The 24,898-nt window shown below is 44.2% G+C and overlaps 1 protein-coding gene across 1 annotated transcript in view; it reads left to right on the top strand.

Moving 5' to 3' along the window:
- The first annotated feature begins 10,171 nt into the window (after nucleotides 1-10,171).
- Htr2a (5-hydroxytryptamine receptor 2A) overlaps nucleotides 10,172-24,898 on the top strand; it is a 56,088-nt gene continuing 41,361 nt past the window's right edge. The window contains exons 1-2 of the mRNA XM_038310687.1: nucleotides 10,172-10,583; nucleotides 13,537-13,737. Of these exons, the coding sequence (XP_038166615.1) occupies nucleotides 10,172-10,583; nucleotides 13,537-13,737 (613 nt within the window). The remainder of the gene's footprint in view (nucleotides 10,584-13,536; nucleotides 13,738-24,898) is intronic.

Below are 24,898 nucleotides of genomic sequence, written 5' to 3'. Positions count from 1 at the left end.
GGCATCCTGGCCATATATCTTCCTGCAAGAAAGTCTCAAGTTTTGAAGAAACAATTGACATACCTTGAGACTAGAACACATCTTTTCCTCAAACAGTTCTTGCTTTCATGTCAGAAAATAATGAGCGGCTAAGTGATAATATATTTAATTTCTCCCAAGTCAAGGTCATGGCTGATAATAAGCTAGATATTTGGGGGGAAATACTTACACTACTTTTAGGTCAAGCCTGACTGGAGGGGCTGTTTACTTCCAACAGAAGAACATGGCAAATGCTCTCACTGTGACCGGAAATAAATGTGATGCTTCTCCTAAGATTTAAGGATGACTCAGATCCCAGAGACAGTATGGCTGAAGAAAAACACTCACTGAAAAAATAAGTCAAACAGTGTCTTCCACCAACAGAGTGATGAGTCTTCATCTCAGCATGGGCAGGCATCTTTATGTGGGAGAGAGGCCCGTTCCACAATCTTACAATGGAGCTGGTTGATCACATTTCCCAGGCTCTTCCCCACAGGTGTTGGCAAGTGACTCAGACAGTTTGAGTAACCTATTCTCTGGGAGGCCAGAGATGGGCATGTGACCCCAGAGGTCCAGCCAAATCTTGCTAGTAAAGGGTAAGTCATCAATAGGCTGAGTCCTCTTTTACAAGCTGTAATATTTGGCAAATCCCCTTCCTCTACCACATCTTTAGAACACAATCCAAACACTGTGATGCTCCATGCCCTTCCTTTGTCACGGTGACATAATTTGCTTCTTTATCTAAATTTGCATGCACTTTATGTGTATACATGTGTGCTTACATGAGTTTATGTGCACAAAGTGAGTGCAGCTACCTCTGAAGGCCAGAGGGCATGGTCCCCTGAAACTGGAGTTATAAGCTACTCTGAGCCATGTAAGTGCTAGAAACCAAATCCAGGTCCTCTGCAAGAATAGCAGGTGCTCTTAACTGCTAAGCCATCTCTCCTACTTTGCTTTTTAAACTACTATGCCTATGCCTTAATCCTTCAAACCTGCTACTGTGTTACTATCCAAAGCAAGTACCACTTCGCATATGTGATTAGAATTAAGGCTCTTGAAATGGGAAGAAGATCCTGGGTTTCCCAAGGCAGCGCCATAAAACTGCACGTCTTTAAAACAGAGAACTCTTTCCTGGGAGGACAACAGGCAGGTGGACACCTGGGGACTCCTTTGTAGTGGGTGGCCTTAGAGATGAAAGAAGGGACAATCTTCCATGCACTATGGATGATCGTAGAAACTGAAAGGGGGATTGAAGGCCCTAGGAGTCTGTAGAGAAGGACTCCACCTCGAAGACAGTTTGACCTGTGCCAGGGAGATCCTTGGGGAATTCCAACCCACAGATTACAGTAAACTTGGTTATAAGCAATCAAGTTTGTGGTGACTTGTCAGAGGACTAAACCATGAATGCCTATAGTCTTCCATACAATGTATGTTGATGTCTGCAATGTGTTATACCCCCGCCCTGACTGCTGCTGTGTCTGTTGATTCAACTCCCTTGGGGTGACTGTGCCTTGGTGACCTAACCTGCTGACTTTCTTCCAACATCCTTCCCCTTTTTCTATCATCATGAAATCCCTAATCAATGCTAATCTAGGCCATGCATCCTACCCATGTACCCAGCCTGGCACTGGAGGAGCAGGGAAACCTTGTTATTTTTTTTCCCTCCTTCTAACTGGAATACAGACAAGATGCTGGAGCTCAAGCATCCCTACTACCTCCCAAAGCATCATGGGATAGTAGAACAGGGAGAAGGAAGAGCCTCAGTTCTGTGGGTGATTGACAGTCCTGGAGACAGTTCAAACACAGAATGCTTCCCTGTTTATGATGCTATTATCTGGAGACTTGTACTACCTGCAGCTAAACTTCAGCCTAATCAGGATGATAAAATTAGAATACCCACAGAAGAGTGTGGTTTTCCCCTAAAACTCAACTCTTTAGACTTCCTCTTTCCATAAATGATACTACTATTGACCTAGTTGATTAATCCAAATCCTAGAAAATGGTTCTTGATCCTGCCCTTACTATCTCACCAACCAACCTCCCTGCTCTTATCTTAACCACCCTACCTCCTACCACAGGTAGTCAGGATTGTGGCGATTCTTGTTCCCAATATTTCTGTCCTAGCCATCCCCAGGATTAGAGGCAAACCCATAACATCTCTTCTGTGAGCACGCAGTATCTTTTAGCATTTTCTCTGCTTTTATTCTTCCTACCCTCACCTTCTCTCCATAGCATAAACACAATAACCTTGTGGGGTTTAGGGATGATAATAGACAATAAGAATTGAGTGGCTTCCCATTGCACTTCAAGTAGAATCCAGCCACTTATCATGGCCTAGCAAGGCTGACATGATTGATGATCAACAACCTCGCAAGCCTCATACCCTCTCCAGTTTCCCTATTTCTATTCCTACCCAGCTCCCAGAATCAGTCTCGTCTTTCCTCCAGACCAGCCTAGCCTTGGGGAAGCCCACATCTGACTCCTTTTGCTTGGAAAACCCTACATCCAGTGTCTTTTTTGTTCTGACTTCATCTCAGATGCGACCTTCATGGAAGATGATCTCAGACCATCCTACCCAAAGCTGTTCCTCCCTCTTAATGCTTGATTACATCACCCTGTTAACTACCTTCACAGAATGCTTGCAGTATGTAAAAACAGTCATTTGGTATTTTTTCCCCAAACTAGAACACCAAGCTCATGAAGAACTGGGAAGGTCTTTTACCATCTTTATCAACAGCCTCCACATGTCCTACCTTTCTTGCTCTACATTTTTGCATGTGGTCAATCTCTTCACCACTCAAGAACTTTGTCATAAAAAGTATCTCCTGCCACCATTTCAGTATCAATTCCCCATCTCCTTATATATTCTTGGCTTCCCTTAAATACCTGATGTTCTTGCCTGCATCTCTGGGATGTCAGGATAACAGGTACGCTCTACCACACCAAGTTTTTGGGCTTCCAACATCCCTCTGCCTACCTCTGTATTCCCTGCTGTGCTCTCCGGGTATCTTTAACCGGGCTGTCTACATTCATTGCCAATCTTTCCATCTCTTCCCACTTTCGCTTGTTCCCATTCAGATGAATTTCTACTCTAAGCACTCCACTAGAGCAAGGTCACTGAACAATGTCATTCTCACAAGGTTTTTTTTTTTTTTTTTTTTTTTTTTTGGTATTTCATCTTCATTATATTGAACTCATCAAAAACATGTTACCTCATTGTGCACTTTCCTTGACTTTAGGTGAATGCAAAGACTTAGTTATATTCAAAGTCATTCTACTTAACTAGCCTTTTCCCCCTCCCTTACTCAACATACTGGAAAAATCCAGAGCTCAATCCTCAGCCCTTTTTCCTTCCCTGCCTTTAGCTTCTGCTATGATCTCACCCAGTGTCATATTTAAAATGTCATCAATATGCCATGGATTGCCAAATTTATTTCTTTTCCCCAAACCCAATACTCACCCATGCTGCAATTGAGTATTTGAGCAAGAAGATGGTTCTCTTCAAGTGTGTACTTAATATCAATAACAGCTCAACACAATACTCAACAATTATCTAGTTAACAAACATTGCAAACTGAACATTCACTAAAAAAATCAAAATCTGACAGTCATTCACTAATTTCAAACACTTGTTTCTTTTGATAAAGGCAGTGGTAGTTGCATGGTCTGGATACACAGCGGTCAAGTATGCTAGGTTTTACATAGGAACTCACTGAGAATGTGGCAGCATGCACAGGGCCTGCACAGGTCTGGACCAGATGGGGTCATGGAGCTAAAAGGAGAAGTGGAGACATGCCTCATCCCTAACACAGAAGCTAGCTCCAACAGATAACTACTTGCAAATGAAAAATTAATTTTCTCCAAAGGAGTCTCACTGGGGGAACAAAATACTCTTAAGGATAGGCCCATGACTAGTGGTAAATGGCCAACAAGAAGCAAACTCAAAAGTACCTTTGGAGGTTCTTTGTCTCATGTTATATCAGGGCATTATTTTTAACCTTACAGGTCCTTTGCATGTATGCTATGGTTTCCAGCTTGGAGTTTTTTTTTATGGGATCCTCTGTGTGCAAACATACGTGTCTCTGTGCATTTCTTGTGGTTTTTTTTCTTTGATCCATTATCTTATTTTGTTGCTCTGTCATATTCTACCTTGTTTATTTTTTATTTTATTATTCCTTATATACCTGATTGTTTTCTAACAAGATACAGAAAGCTTATGGATCCATATAGGAGGGCAAGTGGAGAAGAACTGGGAGGAATATGGGGAGGAGAAACTATAATCAAAACATGCTATATGAAAAAAATTTAAATAAATAAGAGAAAAATGTTCCAAGAAGGCTAGCTCATTTCCAACCTGAGAACTGCAGCATCCAAGGGAAGTGACGGATTAAATGCCCTAAGAAATGGCCTGTGGTTACTGCTCTTTCATCCTCAGACCATTGCTAAAATCTGTGTCACAGAAAATTCAGGACACGTTCTTTTATTTTAATATTTTATGGTTTATTTAACTTTATTTTATGTGCATTGGTGTGAAGGTGTCAGATCCCCTGCAACTGGATCTTCAGACAGTTGTGAGCTGCCATGTGGGTGCTGGGAATTGAACCCGGGTCCTCTGGAAGAGCAGTCAGTGCTCTTAACCACTGAGCCATCTCTCCAGCCCCCAGGACATGTTCTTAAAGGAGGACATGGAGTAAAAGAATTCCATGCTGCCAATTCAGGACAAGATTGGATTCAGTTGATTGAATAGAGGTTGGTGTTGGCAGCATCTGGAAAAGGTAACATTTTTAAAAAGGATAGACAGACTACAGATCCAGTCTATATTCATGCCTAGATTCTTGAAGATTTTACTGAATTACCACCTATTTTTAAACAAAGATTAGAGGGGGATATTCTGGAGAGATGGCTCAGTAGTTAAGATCACTTGCTGAGAAAACATGAATGCCTCAGTTTAGATTCCCAACACACACATAAAAGCTGGGCATAGCCTCCCTGACCTTTAACCCTGTGGCTGGTATGACATGGCTCAGAAGTACCATTAGAGCCTTCTGGTCAACCAGCCCAAGTCAATAAACAGTGAGCACTAGGTGTAGTTAGTATTAGACCCTATCTAAAGAGAATAGGGAAAAAAATGACAGAGCAGGACAACAGCTGTCCTCCTTTGGCCTTGTCGGAACACACACATGCACACACACATACACACACTCACACATGCACACACAAGCACACATGTACCAGTTTTATGGTAGCAAACTGGATAGAACTCACAGACATACTACAGAATAAAAAAAAACCAAGTGCTTCTGGCTTAAGCAGAGCTCAAAATGGGTATGAAGGAGCTTTCAAAAATAATGGAGTCATAGAAATAGTAGGTTTGTTTATTTGGATTACAGTTGTGTGGGTATATAAATTTCTTCAAAATTCATGAATTACTTATTTAAGGTCTTTACATTTTGATGAATGCAAAATATAACTCAATTCTTTGAAAGAAAATAAAATTGACCTACAGTGAATGTTTTGGAAGAGGGGAGAAAAGAGATAAACAAAAGCAAATTCCGCTATTACGAGATCTCCTACAGCATTTAAAATGCTAAAGAGGCGGCTATAAAGATGCAATATGTGCCCGATTTATTTACTCACAGAACTTTTTCTTCACATATTTTAGCATCTATAAAGCATTAATATTTCAGGAGCCAAAGACCTTTAGCATGGGGAAAAACAAACAAAGTCCAGCAAAAGCTTCCAATACTACTCCAGCAACTTTGTAAAGCAATTTTAAGCAATAATTTCTGTTGGCCTGTTCAAAATAAACTAGATATAAGAGGCACCCCATATGTAAAGCCCAATCATTTTAGAATTCAACCTCGAATAATAAATTGATTCGAGTTGTTGGCCTCAAACTCCTCTGTCAATAACAAGGCAGCCGCTGTCCATGCGTAACCGGAAGCTTATTGCCAAAGAGGCATTCGCTAACTTAAGCAACAATTCTCATCCTGCTCTCTGTAGGACAGCCTTATCCATGGGTGGAATAAACATGAAAACACAGCTGGAAAAGTTAAGTCTTAGGCTGAGTTCCCAGGAAGCCAAATCAGGCAGGCTTGTGTAGGAGGGTTTACTAAAGAGGACTCCCAGATCAGCACCTATAGGGGAGCAGTGTGTGTGTGGGGGGGGGTGACTCCATACAATAAAGGTTTTGAGGGGGAAGGTGTTTACGACTCATACGATAAAGGCCTCGGTACATGTGAGAAGCTCCTCTAAGGAGACCCCTGACAGACCACAATCCAGCCTTCAGGCAGAGGTGAGACCAGTGTCATTGCTGTCACCACATGGGAACTGCCCTCGGGGAAATAGTATGGCCACATGTGAAGGGGCCTCATTGGATGAGGGCAATTTTCATAACCGAGAGCCAGGTACTAATCCTGCTCTCAGTAGCAAGGCTGAGCACTACAGTCCTGCAGGGGGCGCTGGACTGTACATTCCAGTATCTACCACAGCTGCCGACACACTGCAAACTCAAAAAGACGGATGGACTTAAAATAGCTAGAGTTGAATATAATCAAAACACTCCGTATTTGTACATATGCTTAAATGTCGCACAAAAGTCCCATTGCCATGTCCAATATATAGGGATATAAATATCTTCCTCCCCCATCTGACTGACATTCTATTATCAGGGGTCAACAACCTAGATAGAGCCTGTCTATGTTGCTTTGTCCATAAAACTGTGCAAAAATTGCAATTAATCCTTTTTAATATCTTTTCCCAGGCTGGTCTTGAACCTGCTACCCTACTCCCCAAACCCGTAAAATAGCTGAGATTACAGGCCTGTGCCACCAAGTCTTCGAAGAACATTAGACATTGACTAACACATTTATTTCATGGGTATTTAAAGGACAAATCATTCACCCAACCATGAAGGAGATGTACACACCTCTTGCCTTTATGTGGCTTGAACTCCGTGGATTAGTGTTCAAATGAAAGACTGCAAAGGCTATGCAAGCCATTGCCTCTAGTGGGGAAGGGCAGTTCACAGCAAACTCCGTAAAAGGAAATTCAATAACAGCAATACGATTAAAAACATGTGGGCCTATAATATTCTAGGCAAATCTATAAACTTACTTAGCTCTCAAATTAACCCTCTGAAATCGATGGATGGCTAATCCTACTCCTTTTCATCCGGTGAGGAAAGCCAATGTGAAAATCAAAGGGCTTACTCAGGGTCTCAGAAATAACAAGTGGCCAACCTGGGGCTTTCTGCGTGGGAGTTGCACCTTGGACATTCACAAGGTGGATACAGAAAGAGAAGCAGTAAGAGCATCCCAGCCTCAAGGAACTGCAAACACAAAGATGAACTTGTCAGAAGCGTGAAGGTTCAGGCTACAGCCAGGCTGGCCATGGAAAAGTCGTCAGAGTCTGGGCCTAAAAGTAGGGGACTCCAGAGAATGAGCAAGCTAAGAAAGGAGTTGTGTACCCCTCGAAGAAGTGATAAGGAATGTAGGCAGGAGAGAGATAATGATTTTTCCTGCAATCAATCATAATTTTAGCTGGGCAGTGGTGGCACACACCTTTAATCCCAGCACTCAGGAGGCAGAGGCAGGCAGATCTCCGTGAGTTCGAGGCCAGCCTGGTCTACAGAGTGAGTTCAAGGACAGCCAGGGCTGTTACACAGAGAAACGTTGTCTCAAAAAAACAAAACAATAATAACAATAGTAATAATGATAATAGCAATAGAAATTAAATGGCTAGTTACAGTGTAGAGCATCCTATTAGCCATGCATGCCTGTCATTTGATGCCTCTCTGCAACCCAGTGATAAAGCTAATATCATCCTGGTTAACTAGAATACTGGGCTCTCAAGACAGCTGAGTTAGTTAGGCTGTATGAGTTGCAAAGCTGGAATTCTGAACCAAGGGACTCTGACTCCCATGCCTACTCCCTCCAGTCCTGCCCCCACAGACCATGCCTTGGACGCAGAAGACCAGCAGCCTAGTGACAGGTAGGCCACCTGGGGAGTAACATGCCTGGCCAGGAAGAACAGAAAGAGGCTCACTGTGGGCTGAACAGAGAAGAGTTGAGCAAGTTCCTTAGATGGGAGGGGATGCTGGGAGTCTAGAGGGATAGGCAGGGAGATGGAAGGACTGGGGGGGGGGTGGGACATAATTATGAAGATTCCATAAACCAAGAGGGTGTGTAGCAAGGAGCCCTAAGAAAGAGACTCAGAATGGACAATGACAAGGTGACCTGGGTCACAGATGAAAGGCTGGACATTTAGCTGAGGTACTGCCCTGAGGATTGGGTGATTAGCAACACATCGAAGGCCTGGGAGTGGCTGAGTGGGGAGTATAAAGGACAAGAGAAGAATGTGGTGGACAGGACCCCCAGAAAGGCCCCCGTGTTGGGGAAATAAGTCACTGTCTTATCTGTAGAAGTAATGATCTATGTCTGCCTTCCCTTAGAACCACTTGAGAGAGTCTTCTTTGCAGTTGAGGCACCTTGCCATTACTGTCACTTCTGGAAAAAAATGAAAATAAAATGAAACCTTTCATTTTCTAACGAAGTTTTCATTACCTCCTGGTGACATTTGTCAGATGAAGAAAAATGAGCTAGTTAGATGGGGCACACACATAACAATAAATAATGTGTGCTTAAATACATTTGACTAACTAACCATTGTACTAATAGTTTATCGCTTATTGTCACAGACTTCCGGGCTCCTGGGAACTTATATTGCCGATGTCAGCCATCCCTCCTGGACGCAGCACCGCTGGCTTGGATAGAAGTGCTGGATGCTCCCAGGTTCTGGGACACGGCGTTTTCTAACCGTATTTATTTATTTATCGTCTCTCCTCACTCTTCACCCCTCAGTCTAAAATATTAGTGCCACATAGCCCGCCTTATTCAGAATGTATCCACTAGCCCGTGTCTCCATTCTCTCTTTAAAGCAAAAGTTCTCAACGTTAACCTGTAGCAGAAAGACTAGGGGGAGGGGGCTTTTTTGGTCCGCCCTTCCTGGCTGTCGCCACCTTCCAGGTTATGACAGCAACAGAAGGAGGTCTGAGGAAGGAGACAGACGGGAGCTGCTTAATTCTCCTGGAAACCCGGGAGCCACTTGGTGCAGACAGCCCTCCCACTTTCCCTGCGGCTCTTTTGTGTGACTTTGAGAGGGGCTCCCCGGTGACTGATTCCTCACTGGGCGCCTGCTGAGCCGAGCAGCCAGCTCTGGGAGGGAGGGACCCTAGCGGAGCAGAGCGGTAGCCAGAGGCAGCCAGCGCAGACCTCAACTGCTGGATCTGGCTTGCAGTTTTTGAAGTCAGCAGAATCAGAAATCAAATTACTATCATTTTATGCTGCTGGAAGCTCAAGGAGAGGGGATTCCGCAACAGCTCAGTCACCACCATGCGACAGGCGAGTCACAGGATAGTGGACCCTGGCGACAACGAATGTAAGTTCTCTGGCGGCTGCCTTTTACTGCTGTGGGGTTTGCTTTCTGGTTGAAGTCACACTTGGCCACGATGCCGTCATTGCCATGAGAATTTCTGAAGTGGAAAGTTCTCTGCCGCTCTACGAGACGCGTTTTCCTTTCATTAACCAAGCCACAGACACGAGCTGAAATTCCTGATGCAGCTGCGGCAATTCTGCCTGAGCCAGAGAAGGGTAACCCAAGTATTTCCAGTTACTATGGGATTAACACTGCATGGGTTTTTAACGGACTTCCTTAATACAGAGGGCACACAGCCCTCCCTACCGATTTCGGATTGCATGCTGTTTTAACTTTGTGATGGCTGAACTCGTGAAACCAGCTCATTTAACCCGAGAATCAGCTGAAGCGGATTCCCACCGGTTACAAAACTTTTCTTCCTTAACCAGGAACACGTTTGTGTCCCCAGATGTTCAAAACTGCTTTTTTTGCCTTTGCTTCATTGATAACTTACGGCTCTACCGTGGACTCCTCCTAGCGCTGTGAAGGGAGGAGGCACTATCAAGAGCTGTCACACTTCTGTAACTCTTACGATGGGAGAGGAAAAGGCAGCCGGAGGAGCCACACATGGGCTCCACTTCAACACGTCCTAGAGCCAAGACCCGAAGATTAATGGTGAGCCAAGCCTGTGACTTGCGAGTCTCTCCATACTTCATCTGCTACAACTTCCGGCTCAGACATGGAAATTCTCTGTGAAGACAATACTTCTCTGAGCTCGATTCCAAACTCCTTAATGCAATTAGACGGTGACTCCAGGCTCTACCATAACGACTTCAACTCCAGAGACGCTAACGGTTCTGATGCATTGAACTGGACAATTGATGCTGAAAACCGAACCAACCTGTCCTGCGAAGGGTACCTCCCACCGACATGCCTCTCCATCCTTCATCTCCAGGGGAAAAACTGGTCTGCTCTATTGACAACTGTAGTGATTATTCTGACCATTGCTGGAAACATACTGGTCATCATGGCTGTGTCCCTAGAGAAAAAGCTACAGAATGCCACCAACTATTTCCTGATGTCACTTGCCATAGCTGATATGCTGCTGGGCTTCCTTGTCATGCCTGTGTCCATGTTAACCATCTTGTATGGTGAGTGGTATTAGCATGCCAGCGGCCCCCAGAGTAGTCCCAGAGAGCATGTGCATGCCATCCGCAGAGAGACGGGGGCTCAGGAGAGAATAGAGGAGGCGCTTTGCTTTAGCCTTAAAATTCTATTTTACTTGAGAGAGAGAGAAAAAAATGGACAACCTAATACCTGATCCTTGGTGAGTTTTAAGCTTTAAAATAAATGTTGTAGAGAAATTATTATCTGTATTCCAAAACTCCATGAATGTAATTTATCTGGCATTCTGTGTCCATGTGATTTTTGCTTTCTTTTGCCAGCCTCAGGACAGAATGGTTTTATCTTTATCACAGAGTTCTCAGCATTTCTAATGGAATGGTAAAACCTTCCCAAGTACCTTGGAACATTTGCAGAGAGAGCATTAGCACTGGAGTAGGGTTAATGTTAAAATATTCAGAATCTCCATTAGAATAAATAAATTACTCTGGTTTTAATTGTCCCCTTTGCGCAGAGAAGCCACTATGGAAGAAAGCCTTTGAGTTATACCCTCAACTCTTTAAAAATGTATACACATCAACTCCTCCTGTCTGGCTGTGGTGGAGGATGGAAAACAGAGAGCTTTTAATCCTGCTTTCTTCTCAAGCCGGCTTGACGGTGTCAAACTTCTCAGGAAGTCGGCAAACACTAGGACGGCTTCCATAGGGGAGCAGAACGTGATAGTCTTTCAAATTATGAGTTAATACAGCCAGAGTCCTCCTAACAACGAGCAAAGGAAATAATATTCAGACTATGGGCACATTTGCTCAAGAGTCACAGATATGCAGGCAGTTTTAGAGGTACTTGTACAGGGTTTTCTGGCCAAGTCCTAGAGGCTACAATATGAACATGTCCACCTAGTCCTGAAAAGCTTCACGAAGGAAGGAGACAAGCCAGGAATAGTCAGCATCCCTTTGTAAAAGCCAGTCCTGGCTTGACCGTTCAAATGACACATCTGAATAATTCTCTTACTTTTTTTGCTTATCATTTCTCAGCCACTGGGGAGGGGCTCTCACTTCCTAAAACTGGCCACCTCTGGGGGCAAACTCCACTGCGGGTAGGAGGGGTGACTGTGCAAGAACCCAAACCACAGCAGGAGGGCGGGGTGAGCTGCTGGGCAGCAGGGGCAGCCCTGACCACGTAGGAAGTGCGGCAGGTCCCTTGGTCTCGGCTCAAAGCTGCCCCCTAGTGACAGCTTCTGGGTGTACAGTCTGCACCCACGCAGAGTCTACTAGACACTACTGGGTTGGTCCTGCGCCTTCCCCAGCAGGCAAGTCACAAATCTGTCTTGCACAAGTATTCTCTTCTGACACCTTGGAGGAAACTTTGAGGGAAAAAGGGCCTGCTCTCTTTCAGGGAAGGTCCCTCCCCCTAACCCCGCCGTATGCCCCTCTCCCCCACCAAGTAAGAGCCAACATCAGTTCCCAACAGCAGAGCTGGTTTCTGGGTTCAGGGCTGCCAAGAGTGTAAGATCCTATTTGCTGAGACTAGAACTAGAAAGCCTGGGATTAGGTTTAGGTCCCGCATCCTTTCCTTTTCTGAATACCCCCAGGGGTAGCATGATAGAGATAAGACTTGTGCATAAATGAGGGCTTGTTCTGTTGGAGCTCTACTGGTCCAAAGAGAGTACTGATCCCTCTAATATTCCTTTCCATCCACAGGCAGATGTATCATTGCTCATTCTGTTAGCAAAACTAAATAACGGTTTACTCAAGTGCTTGATACTCTCCAAAACACGCGAGAGGAACAGGATAAACTTCGTATGGCATCTGTTGTCTTTCTCAGATGGCAGAGAATCTGATAGGCTTCCTGCATTGGACTGTGGGAAGTGTTAAAGACCCTTGGATATTGAAAGTCCATCTCTAACCACTCTCCAGAAAGAATGATTAACTGGACCCAAAGTTCCACTGGCTGGTGGTGATGCTGGGGGGAGGAGGGGTATCTTGGCCCCCAAGCAGCTGCTGCTGAGAGAGGCTCCCAATGTTTAGCATCAGCAGTGTGAGTTCTGAGGGGTTTTTTTATGCACATTTTCCAGCCATACTGGATCAGAATGGCCAGGGGTAGGTCCCCATTTTAAGGAGCCAACTGAGAAAGCCAGCTGTCACCTACAATGTGAGCACCACCCTGAGACAACGCTCCAAGACTAGGCACTCTTGATTGTCTTTGCCATCCTCAGTGGTTCTCATGTGCCCCAAATTTGAGTTTAATGAAACATTAGGGGACTGTGTATCGTAAGTAAAGACATTCAAGGGGTGTATTTGAAACATTAGGGAACTGTGTATCATAAGACATTCAGGGGGTGTATTTGAAGTCATTTCGTCACACCGTCTCTAACTGCCTACCTGTGTGAGGCTGGACAGATCTAATTGTAACTAAGATTAGATTAACCACAAGGACCTTAACACTAGAGAAAATCATATGGATAAACGATGGATGGATGTGAGTGGTTCTTCAGTTAAGGGGCTCAGAACATAACTTCGGGGAAGTGGTTAAATAAAAATAGCTTTGCCAGTGTGAGCCCCCTGAGCCACAAGGTGGCCAGGCCTCCCCCACCCCCAGAACCTCTATCTTTCCCTTCCCAGCTGTAGGTATAGCCTGGCCATTAAAGGTCCTCAGGGAAGGGGCCTGGCCACTGTATGGCTCAAGGGACTTATAACTAACTGGGCAGAGTGGGAAAGGGATTGGTTCAAGAGGAACAAGCAGGTTCCTTTTTTTGCCAACACAATTCCATAAGCCAGAAACATTCACGCCCACTCTATTAGTGCCTTTATAGTGTAAAGTGTATACTGCTGCTTATTCAAATGTCAAAAGTCCTGTAATCCCCCTTGCTGTCACCAATGCCTGTCCCCAAGTTGTGAACCATTGTCCCAGGGTATAGTGATCACATGCCCATTCCGGAGGAAGCATGAAGCTCCTTGCTGATGCTAAACTTGTGTACCACAGGGTACCGGTGGCCTTTGCCCAGCAAGCTCTGTGCAGTCTGGATTTACCTGGACGTCCTCTTCTCCACCGCCTCTATCATGCACCTCTGCGCCATCTCTCTGGACCGCTACGTGGCGATCCAGAACCCCATCCACCACAGCCGCTTCAACTCCAGAACCAAGGCCTTCCTGAAGATCATCGCTGTGTGGACCATATCCGTAGGTAAGCCGGAACATCCGTCGGGGTCACATTTGAAACTGGAGTTCATCCTCTCCCTGGAGACATGTTCTGTTGTGTTGCGCCGAGACTTGGCACTCTGGGTCTGTCGTTTTTGGTGTGTTGCTAGGGATGTCCCAAACCTCATGATTATTGGAGTCATTTGAGAAAAGGGAAATCTGTGGAAGTCAGGGGCTGACGGGCAACTGTATGTACTGTTTCACACGCAGAAGAATAGGCACGCTAGCAGAGCGCAAGTCAGGAATGACTGTGTTCTTTCGCACATCCAACCTCAGTCCTCCAAGTCTTGGGTCTCCCTGAAATCCGAGTCTTGTCGTTACTGGACTTGCGGTTGCTGAAGGATACAGTCACGTGTCCTAGATAATGCAGGCCTAGAAGTGAGTTGGGGGGAGATCCAGAAAGAGGCAGAAGCAAGGACAGAGGGAAGTAGCAACAATTGCTTAAGGGCTGGGCATTCCAGATGCCTGGTGCCTCTGTGGCCTTTCTTTCTTCTTTCTCTTTTCTTCTTCCTCCTGTGGCATCTATATTAAAGAATTCCAACTGACTTCCGTTAGGCCGACTATGTGCACTCACCTCTTGCTGGTATTGATCTTCTGCCACCATAATAGGATCTGAAGTGGCAGCTCTCGGGCAGCAAAGTCAATTGTACCTGCCACCTCAGGAGACATGGTTTGTAATCAAAGACTCCCTGAGACCTGCCATAACATCTCAAAGCTTTAGGTGGAACTACTGTATTTGTTAAGACCCGTGGGGTGTGGTAGCTGCTTCTAGGAGAGAGACTGTAGAGTTTGATGGTAGGTTAAAGTTCCAGAACTCATTTGATACTACTGACAACTCTGTAATAACAATAAACCTCTCAGTGGGGCCGGAGAGATGGCTTAGCATTAAGAGCATCTGTTACTCTTGCGGAGGACCCACTTGGCTTTCCAGCACCTACATGGTGGCTCACAACCCAGTTCCAAGAGATCTAGCACCCTCTTCTGGCCTCTGAGGGCAGCGGGAACACACCTGTGTTGCAGACACACAGGCCGACCGGACGAAACACCCATACATATAAAAGGAATTTTTAAAAGAGCTATCAGAAATAGCAAGCACAGTTTGTGTCCATTGCCTCCTTTCCTGCTGATAACAGGAATTTTGTAGATGGGAAAACTAGTATTCAAGTTGGAAAATAAGGTATACACATGCAGCGGGCATGGGCATGCAGCGGGCATGGGCACACTAAGCGTCCTCTTCTGAGGTTAACAATGAGGAGTTACACGTTAAAAAGCACTTTCATGCTTTTCAGAAAAAAAAATACCTGTTTTCCATTTTGAATCTTACGTTATCACTTGAGGTCAGCAGCACAGACAATTGCATTGTGTTTGTTTGATAAGGTGGGGAACCTCGGGACACTGGACTTGGGGTCCCCTGGGTCACAGGTCTGACTCACTAGCACTCTAGGCTGCTGGCAGCAAGCCCTTTCGCTTTCTGTACCCCACCTTCCTTAGCCAGCGGCTTCTGCTCCAAGAAAATGCTACTGGAATTGAGCTGTGCCACCTAGGACTTGTTCTACCTAGAACAGGAGGGGAAAGAGGCCAGCAGGTAACCATCCAAATGGCTCATAGCCACTCTGGAGAGCCCTTAGATTCAGCTGGCTGAGAGTGACCCATGACTGAGAACCAGGAGCCAGGTTATCAGACAAGGAAGCCTGATGAACGAGGGGTCATGTGCAATTCATGGAGCCACGTCCTCTGCCTTCACTTGGCAGACTGTCCCAGTGGCTAAGCAGAAACTGGAATGACTCAGCACCTTTTTCTTTGCATGTGTCTGGTGTGTATGTGTGTTTGCGTGTGTGGGTGTTTGCGTGTATGCACATTCAATGTAGTGGTCAAAGGTTGAGATGTCGAGTATCTTTCACGGTTTATTTCTACTTTATGATACAGGGACTCCTGCTTGAGTCCAGAGCTTGCCAAGTTGACTGGTCAAGCCAGCTAGTTTGTTCCAGGGATCCTTCCTCTGCCTCCTGAGGGCTAGGGTTGAAGGTAGCCCACCGGACATTTACATGAGTTCCAAGAATCTAACGCTGGTCTTCGCATGACAGAAAGGACTTGTACCCACTGAGCCATTGCTCCAGTCCCAGAGTCCGTTCTCTTTTACCCTCAGCCGAAACAATGCCCCGTCTCTGACAAGCTTCGTGATGACACCATTAGCAAAAGCTAAGAGATTCTGAGCACTGCCACAGTCATATCCATGTCACCTTGTAGATCAGTCCGTCACACCAGGTGGCAGCACTTAGAAGCAAGAGACAACCCAAGGCCACCCAGCCCCAGTCTGTACTTCATCTACCACCTAATAAGGCTGTCTTTCCTAGCTCTTTCTGGCTGTCATCCCAGGACGGAGGCAGGTTGGACGGGTTGTGGGGATGCTGACAGTCATTCAGAAGTTACCGTCTATCTGTTCTGCAGATTTTCTAAAGTAAGCCAGATGAATAGTGTGTGTTCGAATGGCTCTCCCAGTGTGGTAGAAGACAGTTCAATATAGAGAAGTCAAGGTCACACACCTTGTAACCACCTGGGAGGTGGAGTTCTGAGGAACAGTCGGGTAAGAAGTGCTAAAATTAAGAAGTCGGTTCTACCCTGGGTCCTGAAAAGGCTCAGCGCCAGCTTCTTCCTGACTTGTCTTCTCTGGTTTCTGTTTCTATTGTTTGGCTTGGACTTGACGTTTTACTTTGCTCTGTGTGTGACTTCATGCGTGGATCCTTATTCCAGCTGGAATTTTTTTCTTCTTTTTTTTTTTTTTTTAATCATGTCTAGTCAACCAATGAAACTGATTTTAAGGTGCACACTGTGGTGATTGAATGTACAAATATTTTGTAAAAGAAACACCACAAATTACTTAATTCCTGCTTCCTTTTACCAAAAATGCCTTTTATTTTGCAGTCAGAATATGGAGCAAATGACAGGAATAAAACTTGGAGTTAGTAAATGCAGACACCATACCATACACTAGATCCCCTGAACTAACCCATCTCCCCCTGCGTCATCTGTCTCTGGCAATAGAACCACTCTCGTCAGAGAGAAATTGTCTAAAAGAAATGGTTGTGTCTTCAATTCCAGTTGACAGATTATCCAAACAATGAGCCCCAATGAATCAAAATTTCCCGGAGCCCCATGCTGAGGGAAAGGAAAAACCAAAATCCTGGTGCCAGGCAGAGAAAGAACTTGCCTGTCGGGAAGAGAGCTCACACGAGTCTGGTATCTTATCAGACAACCTCTCAGGACAGACCACAGCTAGACACTGATGCTCGGTGCTGAACATCCCCTGTCTTGCCTGGCACTGTTTAATTAGACAGTTCACCTTCTATTGAAACATAAACCTCATGTCAGGACCCCAAAGATGGGCTTGGGAGTCACTGGACAACTTTGTCCTTCACGAGGCATCTAGACTGATTAAATTCCCTTCCTCTGCCTCTTGGAGTTGTTCCCTTTAACTGCCGTATCTCTTGTCGGGAGCTGCTGAGGCACAGATTGTACCCTAAAATCCCCATTGCAGTAACGTTGTTTCTCTACATTAACCTTCCTTAGACTCCATATAGGAGTGAAATCATATATCCTCACTATTCCTTCAAGAATAATTCACACTGTTGGAAACGGGCAGGTTTCTTTCCTGTGACTGCATAATAAGGAATTCTATTTGTGAATGGCCTACTTTGATTTAACAGTTTAAAGCTTTTACAGCAAGTAGCGTAGAATTTTTCGTTAGTTTACTGATATATTCAGCTTTCTCGGTAGGCTGAAGAACACAGAGCCAAACTTGGATTTCTGCAGTTTCTTTTCCAATAATCCTTAAATGAAGTTCAGTGATTGCCACTTTCTTCCTGACATCTTTACATAAGGAAGAAGTATGTATTTTTGAAGAGTTATAGAGATCTTATTACTAACTCTCTGGTCCCATTAAAAAAATTTTTTTTTAAATCTATCTTTAACCTCCATTTATACTTTCTGCCCCTTCGTGGGTTATTAGCTACATATAGATTTTCTCTTTCATGTTGGTTTGTAATCATTATCAAATGCTCTCTTCATTTTTAGTGAGGCTTCTTGACTTAAAACTCAACTCCATAGACACTGTATTTATGCCAGACTTTTTGGTTATCATTCTTCAGGCTATATTTTACTCTCACCTATAACCATTGGGCAGTGACTTTGTATTTTAAATGCGTCACCTGAATGGAAGCATACCTGTTTTTTTTAATCCAGTCTTTGTATTTTTTTTTAAAAGAATGTTTTTATTTATGCCGTGCTTGTGTCTACTTGTAGATATGTGCACGCGAGTCCAGGTGCCTGTGGAGGCGGGAGGTGTGGACTCCTCTGGAGCTGGAATGGCAGATAATTGTTAGAGACCTGATGTGGAAGCTGGGGGGGACAGGTCCTCGGGAAGAGCAGCAAATGCTCTTACCAGCTGAGCCATCACGCCAGGCCCCATTTTTATCTTTTAATTGGATTATTTATCTCTTTTACAGTTGGTATCAGTCCATTTCTTTCTGTTTTACTTGTAGACTGATCTGATGACTGTAATTTAAATAAATTGTAATTTATCTTCCTCTTTATGCTTATTAATTAGCTATTCTTTTAGCTCTATCAAGATGCCTTATATTTTTTTTTAATCATAAAGAACCTAAAACAAATTCCTTTACACCTCTTGGAAATGCAGCAATTTGAGAACGTTTTAACCCCATTTGTCCCTCAGTCCTTTGTGTTTCCTTTCCTGTTTTGTACACGTAGGTTCACAAAACCCAAGGCATCCTTCCAGCTGCCCTTTGAACTTGGCGTGTGTTTCCTACATATGAACTCTCTGTTGCTGCCCTCTGAACTTGGCGTGTGTTTCCTACATACGAACTCTCTGTTGCTGTGCTCTGAACTTGGCGTGTGTTTCCTACATACGAACTCTCTGTTGCTGTGCTCTGAACTTGGCGTGTGTTTCCTACATACGAACTCTCTGTTGCTGTGCTCTGAACTTGGTGTGTGTTTCCTACATACGAACTCTCTGTTGCTGTGCTCTGAACTTGGCGTGTGTTTCCTACATATGAACTCTCTGTTTCTGTGCTCTGCTTTCTTCACTTCTACAGTTGGGCCTGGGTGTGCAGTCCCCACTCCTGAACAACTTCCTTGCAATGCCATGCTTGCTGTTTCCTCTCCATGTTCGTGACTCTGGACCACTCGAGTTTACCTTCTTTTAAAGCACGCTTTTGCATAGCATAGAACCCAAACAGACCTGGTGATGCAGACTCGTGATGCCAGCTGCATGAGACTCTGTTTCCGGAAAACCCCAAATTCGGGGGTAACGTGAGCAACTTAGTGAGACCTTGTCATGAAATAAAAGTAAAAAGAGGCTTGGTGGGTAGCCCGATAGACAAGCATTTTCTCAGCATGTGTGAGACTCTCCGGTTCAATCCCTAGTACAAAAATAAAATTGAGCAGTCTCTTTTCCAGAACTTTCTCCATGGCCTTTTGGGTCTCTAGATTAGTTTGTTGTTTGTAAGAGTACAGCTGTCAGAGTCCACAAAGGCCACCATGTCACCTGGCTTCAGATAGTATCTTGTTCTGTGATGAATTTTCTAAGGTGCTACCTAGCTATGGGTCAGTGTCGTCTTCGTCCTAGACCTGATTGGTATAGGTTCTTAAATTTGATGGTCAATGTCACCTTGTCGTCCCTTTGGAAAATTCCTTAGCCGTCATCTTTTCCGTTATGGCACCTGCATCATTCCCTGTCGCCCTCACTCTGGGGTTCCAACTCATGCGTAATAAGAGCTTTGACCGGCGCGCCTTAGGGCTCGGTTTGTATACTCTCTTCCTCCTGCTCTCTTCTCCCTCCAACCTGTGTCACCCATTCTTCTCCCATCAGCCACTTCTAATCGACTGCCAAACCCATCTAGTATATTCTCACAGATTGTATTTCAGCTCCTAGGTTCTTCGGTTTTCCCAGTTGAGTATTTAACCAATTTCGGTTGTCTGGGCTAGTTCTCTGTTATTCATCTCTCAAAGGTCAATCACTGTTTTCTGGGTATCTCTGTTATCTGTTGATTCAGTCCTGATTTTCTCCCTGGCCATCCTTGTGTGAAAATCTAGTAGGCAGTGTGTTGATATTAGCTTTCACCGGTGGAGAATCCATGAGCTCTAACATATCTTGTATGTGTGTGCACATGTGCACGTAAATGCACTCAGGGGCAGGCACCCCTAGCCCAGTCACACTGTTTCTTTTAAGCAGTGATCTCATAAGAACTGATTTCTAGTTGTGGCTTTCATTCCCTGCTGTATTCCTCTATGGCTCCAGGCAAAAGCGTGGTGCATTCTCAACTATAGGAGCTCTGACCTCAGCTCTCATTTCTTTCAGCCCCCAACATGGCTGCAAGCTCATTCAGCCTCAGACAAAGCAGTGGGTGCTCGAGAAATGAGGTCACCCCATCACCTGATGCTCTTGCCCTCCCCTTTCTGCCTTGGCAGCACCCACAGACACATGAATCCTACTTTACTCTTTATTACTACTGCCATGCCTCATCTAGTTTGACCCTCTCCAGTGTATCTTTCTCCTTTGACTTTAACATAATTTCTTTCTTCACCTTCTGTGCATTCCGCCATGTATAGGTGCATTTTATTTTTCCTCAGGACCTGACAGTCTCTCTTTAATCCTGAACTGCATCCCGTCTCCATCCACTGTGACGCTTGGTACAATTAGTTTCCTGTTACCTGTCTTATGCCATGGCTGCCATTTGTTTTTCCCATACTTCTCTCCTAAGCTGTCCCCATTTTCACTGAACCGCAATTTCCTTCTTCACTTCCTCTACCTCTTCCCACTTACTTAAATTTCAACAGGATTTTTTTCTTTTCATTCGTCTCCTAATTAAAATTTCATCCCTCGTAATTATTGCTCCGATCTTTCCACGAGTGAACATAAAGTAACCAAGAGTCTTAATTTCCCTCAGCCGCCTGGTATCTCCAGGTCATAGCTTTGTTATTTTTCTAGTATTTTTAGCTCACCTGGTGGTGTGCCAAGTCTTTTAACACAGGCCACAGAGTATAGGAACTGTAAAGATAAATACAGACTTAGCAAATTCCTTGGAAAATGTTTGGTATGGCTAAAACAGTCACGAGTGAACTCAAAAAATACTTATGAGAATAACAGGCCAAGAAATAGACTTTTTAAGAGGCCAGGTGCTCCTGCCTCTTAATTTTTAAGGACAAATAACCCAGTAAGGAAAGATATAAACCAAATCAATAGGCAATTTTCAGAAACATAACTTAAAATACACACTAAGGCATGTGAAATCTTTGCTTGGTGGTGTGTGTGTGGGGGGGGGGTTCATAGGGCCATGATTTAAAGCAACACTGTAGCATGGCTTTTCACTTGCTGGTCAGCCAGATTCAGTGGCTAAAGATGCCCCCACCAACCCCTACCCTCACACGTGCTATGGTGACCATGGTACCATATGTACACCCCTATTCCGTGTGATGGTGTGAGGTGTTAGTTCTTTGACAGCTAACATGGCTATTAAAGGCGACATTCATCCTACTTGACATTTTTTTCCCTACAGAAAAATAAAAGTATGTGTAGGAGTATTCAGCACCTCAGTTTTTAAATTAGCATCAAGATAGAAGATCGGCTAAGACTGGGCTGATTGATTTTCTGTTTCACAACAATTTGAAGCTCTGAAAAGTGGTGAGTTAGGACACTGGACGTTCAAGCAGAGGAAATGTGTCTATGGGGTTACGTGCAGACGGCAAGTTGTGGGGGTGGCAGGTATGGCATGAGCCACTTCTGATTTTAGAAAGGCTCGGGCTGTTAATCATAATCGTAGGGAGACAGAGTTGGCAAAACTAGGGAGCTGTGGCTTCACATTTTACAAAGACTGAAACCCCAAAGGACAGGACGGTCATCTCTTGCCTCTCACACTTCTATACAGTTGTAATCACCACAAACATCACTTCCACAGCATCTAGACAACCAAGAATGGAAGGTCACAATCCCATGGTGAGTCAGAACAGACTTCCTGGAGGCGGGGGCAAGCTTGAGGGCTTCTATCACAAATGGCAGCTGCAGCTCTCTGCTTGCAGAGGATTTGGGTTTCTTTGCTCTCGGCAAATTCTAACACCTCCTGTTTTCTTCCATTTATCGCTACCAGCATGGCCATGTTCTTGCTTGCCTAGGCTTCCATCGACTTCTAAGGAAAACAAGCATAATGACAAATCAATCCTGTGCCCCATTTGTGAGCTTCTCGAGGCACAGAAGCGACAATCAGTGAATGAGGCATTCGATTAAGAATGATCCCGGGATTGCCTGCCGATTATAGTTTCCTTCTCAGATCTAATTTCCATTACCAGAGCTAACTGACTTCACTCTAATGCTTAAAATGAGCAAACTCTATCCTTGATTGCCTTGCTGATGCCATGGGAAAAGAAATACATGTTCCTTTATTTCCTGACTGTCATGAGTCAGACAAGCATAGGATAAAAAGGTTAAAATGGTGTTTGCACAAAGTCATATGATGACAAGCCAATACACCCCTTCAAATCCTTTTTCCATAAATATTCCAAAACATTCTGGAATCATTCCAGAAATGCATCTGCAATGTATAGGGTAATTCTGCAGTGCATCTAAATAGAAAGATTTGCCCCTCAAGGCTAAGCACCCATTCTCTGTGTTATTACTTCTGTAATAGATGAAGAGGTAAGCTGGGTCACATCTATTCATGCTCTTTATCCTCAGAAGCTGTGACTCATGCATGGAATCCTAAACCAAAAGCTTCAGTCCCTGGATCAAACCTCTTCCTTTATGCAGGTGGAGAACCTTCCTTCCCAGGATGCACACACAGGGATGGGGAGAATGATACAGCTGTTTTAATTTATAACTATTTTCATGCCAGACTTTCATTATCTTTTCATACTTAACCATACAACGTATACATGCATTCCGATTTCATGGCCCCCCACGAATATGGACTTCTGTACATCTTTACATATGAGCTAAGAATTTCAATTTAAAAAGAAAACCAGCCAAGTGTTGCCCTTTGTGTTCATGGGACTCTCATAGGGAAGTTGAATCTGAAAATACCTCCAAGATGGTCTGGTAACTGAATATCATTGACAATTCCTAAGACAACAACCAAAAGCAATTTAAGGAACAAAGTGTTCATTTTGGCTTAGCAACCACCTGGGGACCAAGTGTTCACATTTTCAAGAAAATTTCCATAAACCTTGGCCGGGGGTGTTTCTCCTAGGGCACCCCAGCTTGCTCGTCACTCCCCAGACACAGTGACTCACCGTTATGCTCACAGTATCTAATAAACATCTGTCTGCCAAGCCCTCCCTTCCCCTTGCTTAGATGATTTTTAATCCACCACCTCTAAGAACACTTCTTCAAATTTCTCTTCTCTCCAGAAATTAAGTATTGCCCTGCTTTTGACAATCTATCTCCTCGCCTATTCCATTTATGTGATAATAATCTATTTCCCTGCTAGGTCACAAGTTTCCAGAGAACAAGAAAGGGAAAGCAAAACAAACAGAAATAAAATGTACTCCCTCTTGCTCCCAATCCACATGATAATAGAAAATGCCTAACCAAGCACTCATCCAAAAACTAATTTCTTCAATCTGACATTGAGACACCTTTAAAAGAAATTGTATTTCTGTGCCCCGTTTCAAAGCTATTTTTAGACTGTCTCCCCATACTTCAAGTAATAAAGACTAATAGTTATGCAAGAAAGGACTTGTTTTATTGTTCCACTTAGCATCCGCCTGGTAGAGTTATTAACAGTGCTAATTAGTGGAGGCTGTAAGAAAGGACTCTCCGTGGGCTTTGCCAGGTTGGGCTCCCCACTCGTTGCGAAGCTTTCGTTTGAGATCTTGAAATTTCTTCAGCAAGCATTTGGGAATCATTCCTTTCAAAAGTGGGACTTCCCACTTTGGAATCAAAGTACCCTCTAAGGGTTGTTAATTTTTCAGGTGGGCAAAGAGGTAAGGGGAGAAGCAGAAAAGAGAAGAAAAAAAGCAAGCAGGCAGACTATATTTGCCTAGGTAGGATCTCAACAACTGGCTACTGCTTAGGGCATTGTCCACAGCTCACAGCCCTGGCATCAACGGTCCAAGTCTAGTCCACTTCCTGGATGCTTGTTTCCTTTATTCGGGGATTGTCACCTTCTGAGGAAAGTCACGTATCTAATTGCAATTAAATTTCTTTAGTTGGAATGTGGATTTCCAGGGACACATTTTCCTGGCTCCTTTCAGCTCCACGAGGCCCTCCCTCCTAGAGGGGAAACCTCTCACAGGCCATATTAAAGAGCCTTGCAGGAGAAGTGAGAGGCCACAATGGGCCAGGGACTGCACAAGCATGAGAGGGCACAACTGAGAGCTCAGCAGGTTGACGTGGAAGTGCCCACAGACTGGTTTTTTTTTTTAAATCAGCTGTGGAAGCAGGAGCTGAGAGGACATGCGGTGGATGTTCACAAAATACTGCATTTATGTATAAAGTTGCCAAAAAAACCTCATTTTTTCATTTAAAAAAATTAAAGTAAATATATAAACACACTAAATATAGCTAACGAAAAAACAATTCCATACAGAATTTACCATTATGATTGACGTGTAGAGAACCATGGAAGCATTGGGCATCGGAGAAGCTGGTTGAATAGGGAAAGGTTAAAAATTGAATCTTGAATGACGAACAGATTATTAGCAAGAGAAATAAGAGGGAGAACTTCCAAGAGAAGAGTGCTGTGGGAGAGAGGGCTCAAAAACAAAGGGTTAGGATGCTCGAAAAAGAAAAGTTCCTTCTCTGCAAAGGAGTCTCACTGGTCCACAAAGCACAATGAAGGCACGCCCCATGCCCAGCAATAGACGGTCAACACAAAGTGGGCTCAATGATATTGGGTAAGTTTTCAGTCTCATACTGTGTTATCTGTGCATTTTGTTTTTTTAACTTACTGGTTTGGCTTACATCGTATGGTCTCTGGCTATGTGTTTTTATGGGATTTCTGGGTGTGCAAAAATGTATTTCTCTGAACCTATACGTGGTTTTTGTGCTTCTTTGTCTCTTTTCTCTGTTTTGTCTTATTCTGTGCTGTTTCTTTTTACTTTATCTTACTTTACTTTTATTAGATACTTGCTTGTTTTCT

Source organism: Arvicola amphibius, chromosome 13 (assembly GCF_903992535.2).
Source record: "Arvicola amphibius chromosome 13, mArvAmp1.2, whole genome shotgun sequence".
In the NCBI taxonomy this organism is placed as follows: domain Eukaryota; kingdom Metazoa; phylum Chordata; class Mammalia; order Rodentia; family Cricetidae; genus Arvicola; species Arvicola amphibius.
Note: the sequence above shows the minus strand (reverse complement) of the source record. Positions and strands in the feature narration are given on the sequence as shown.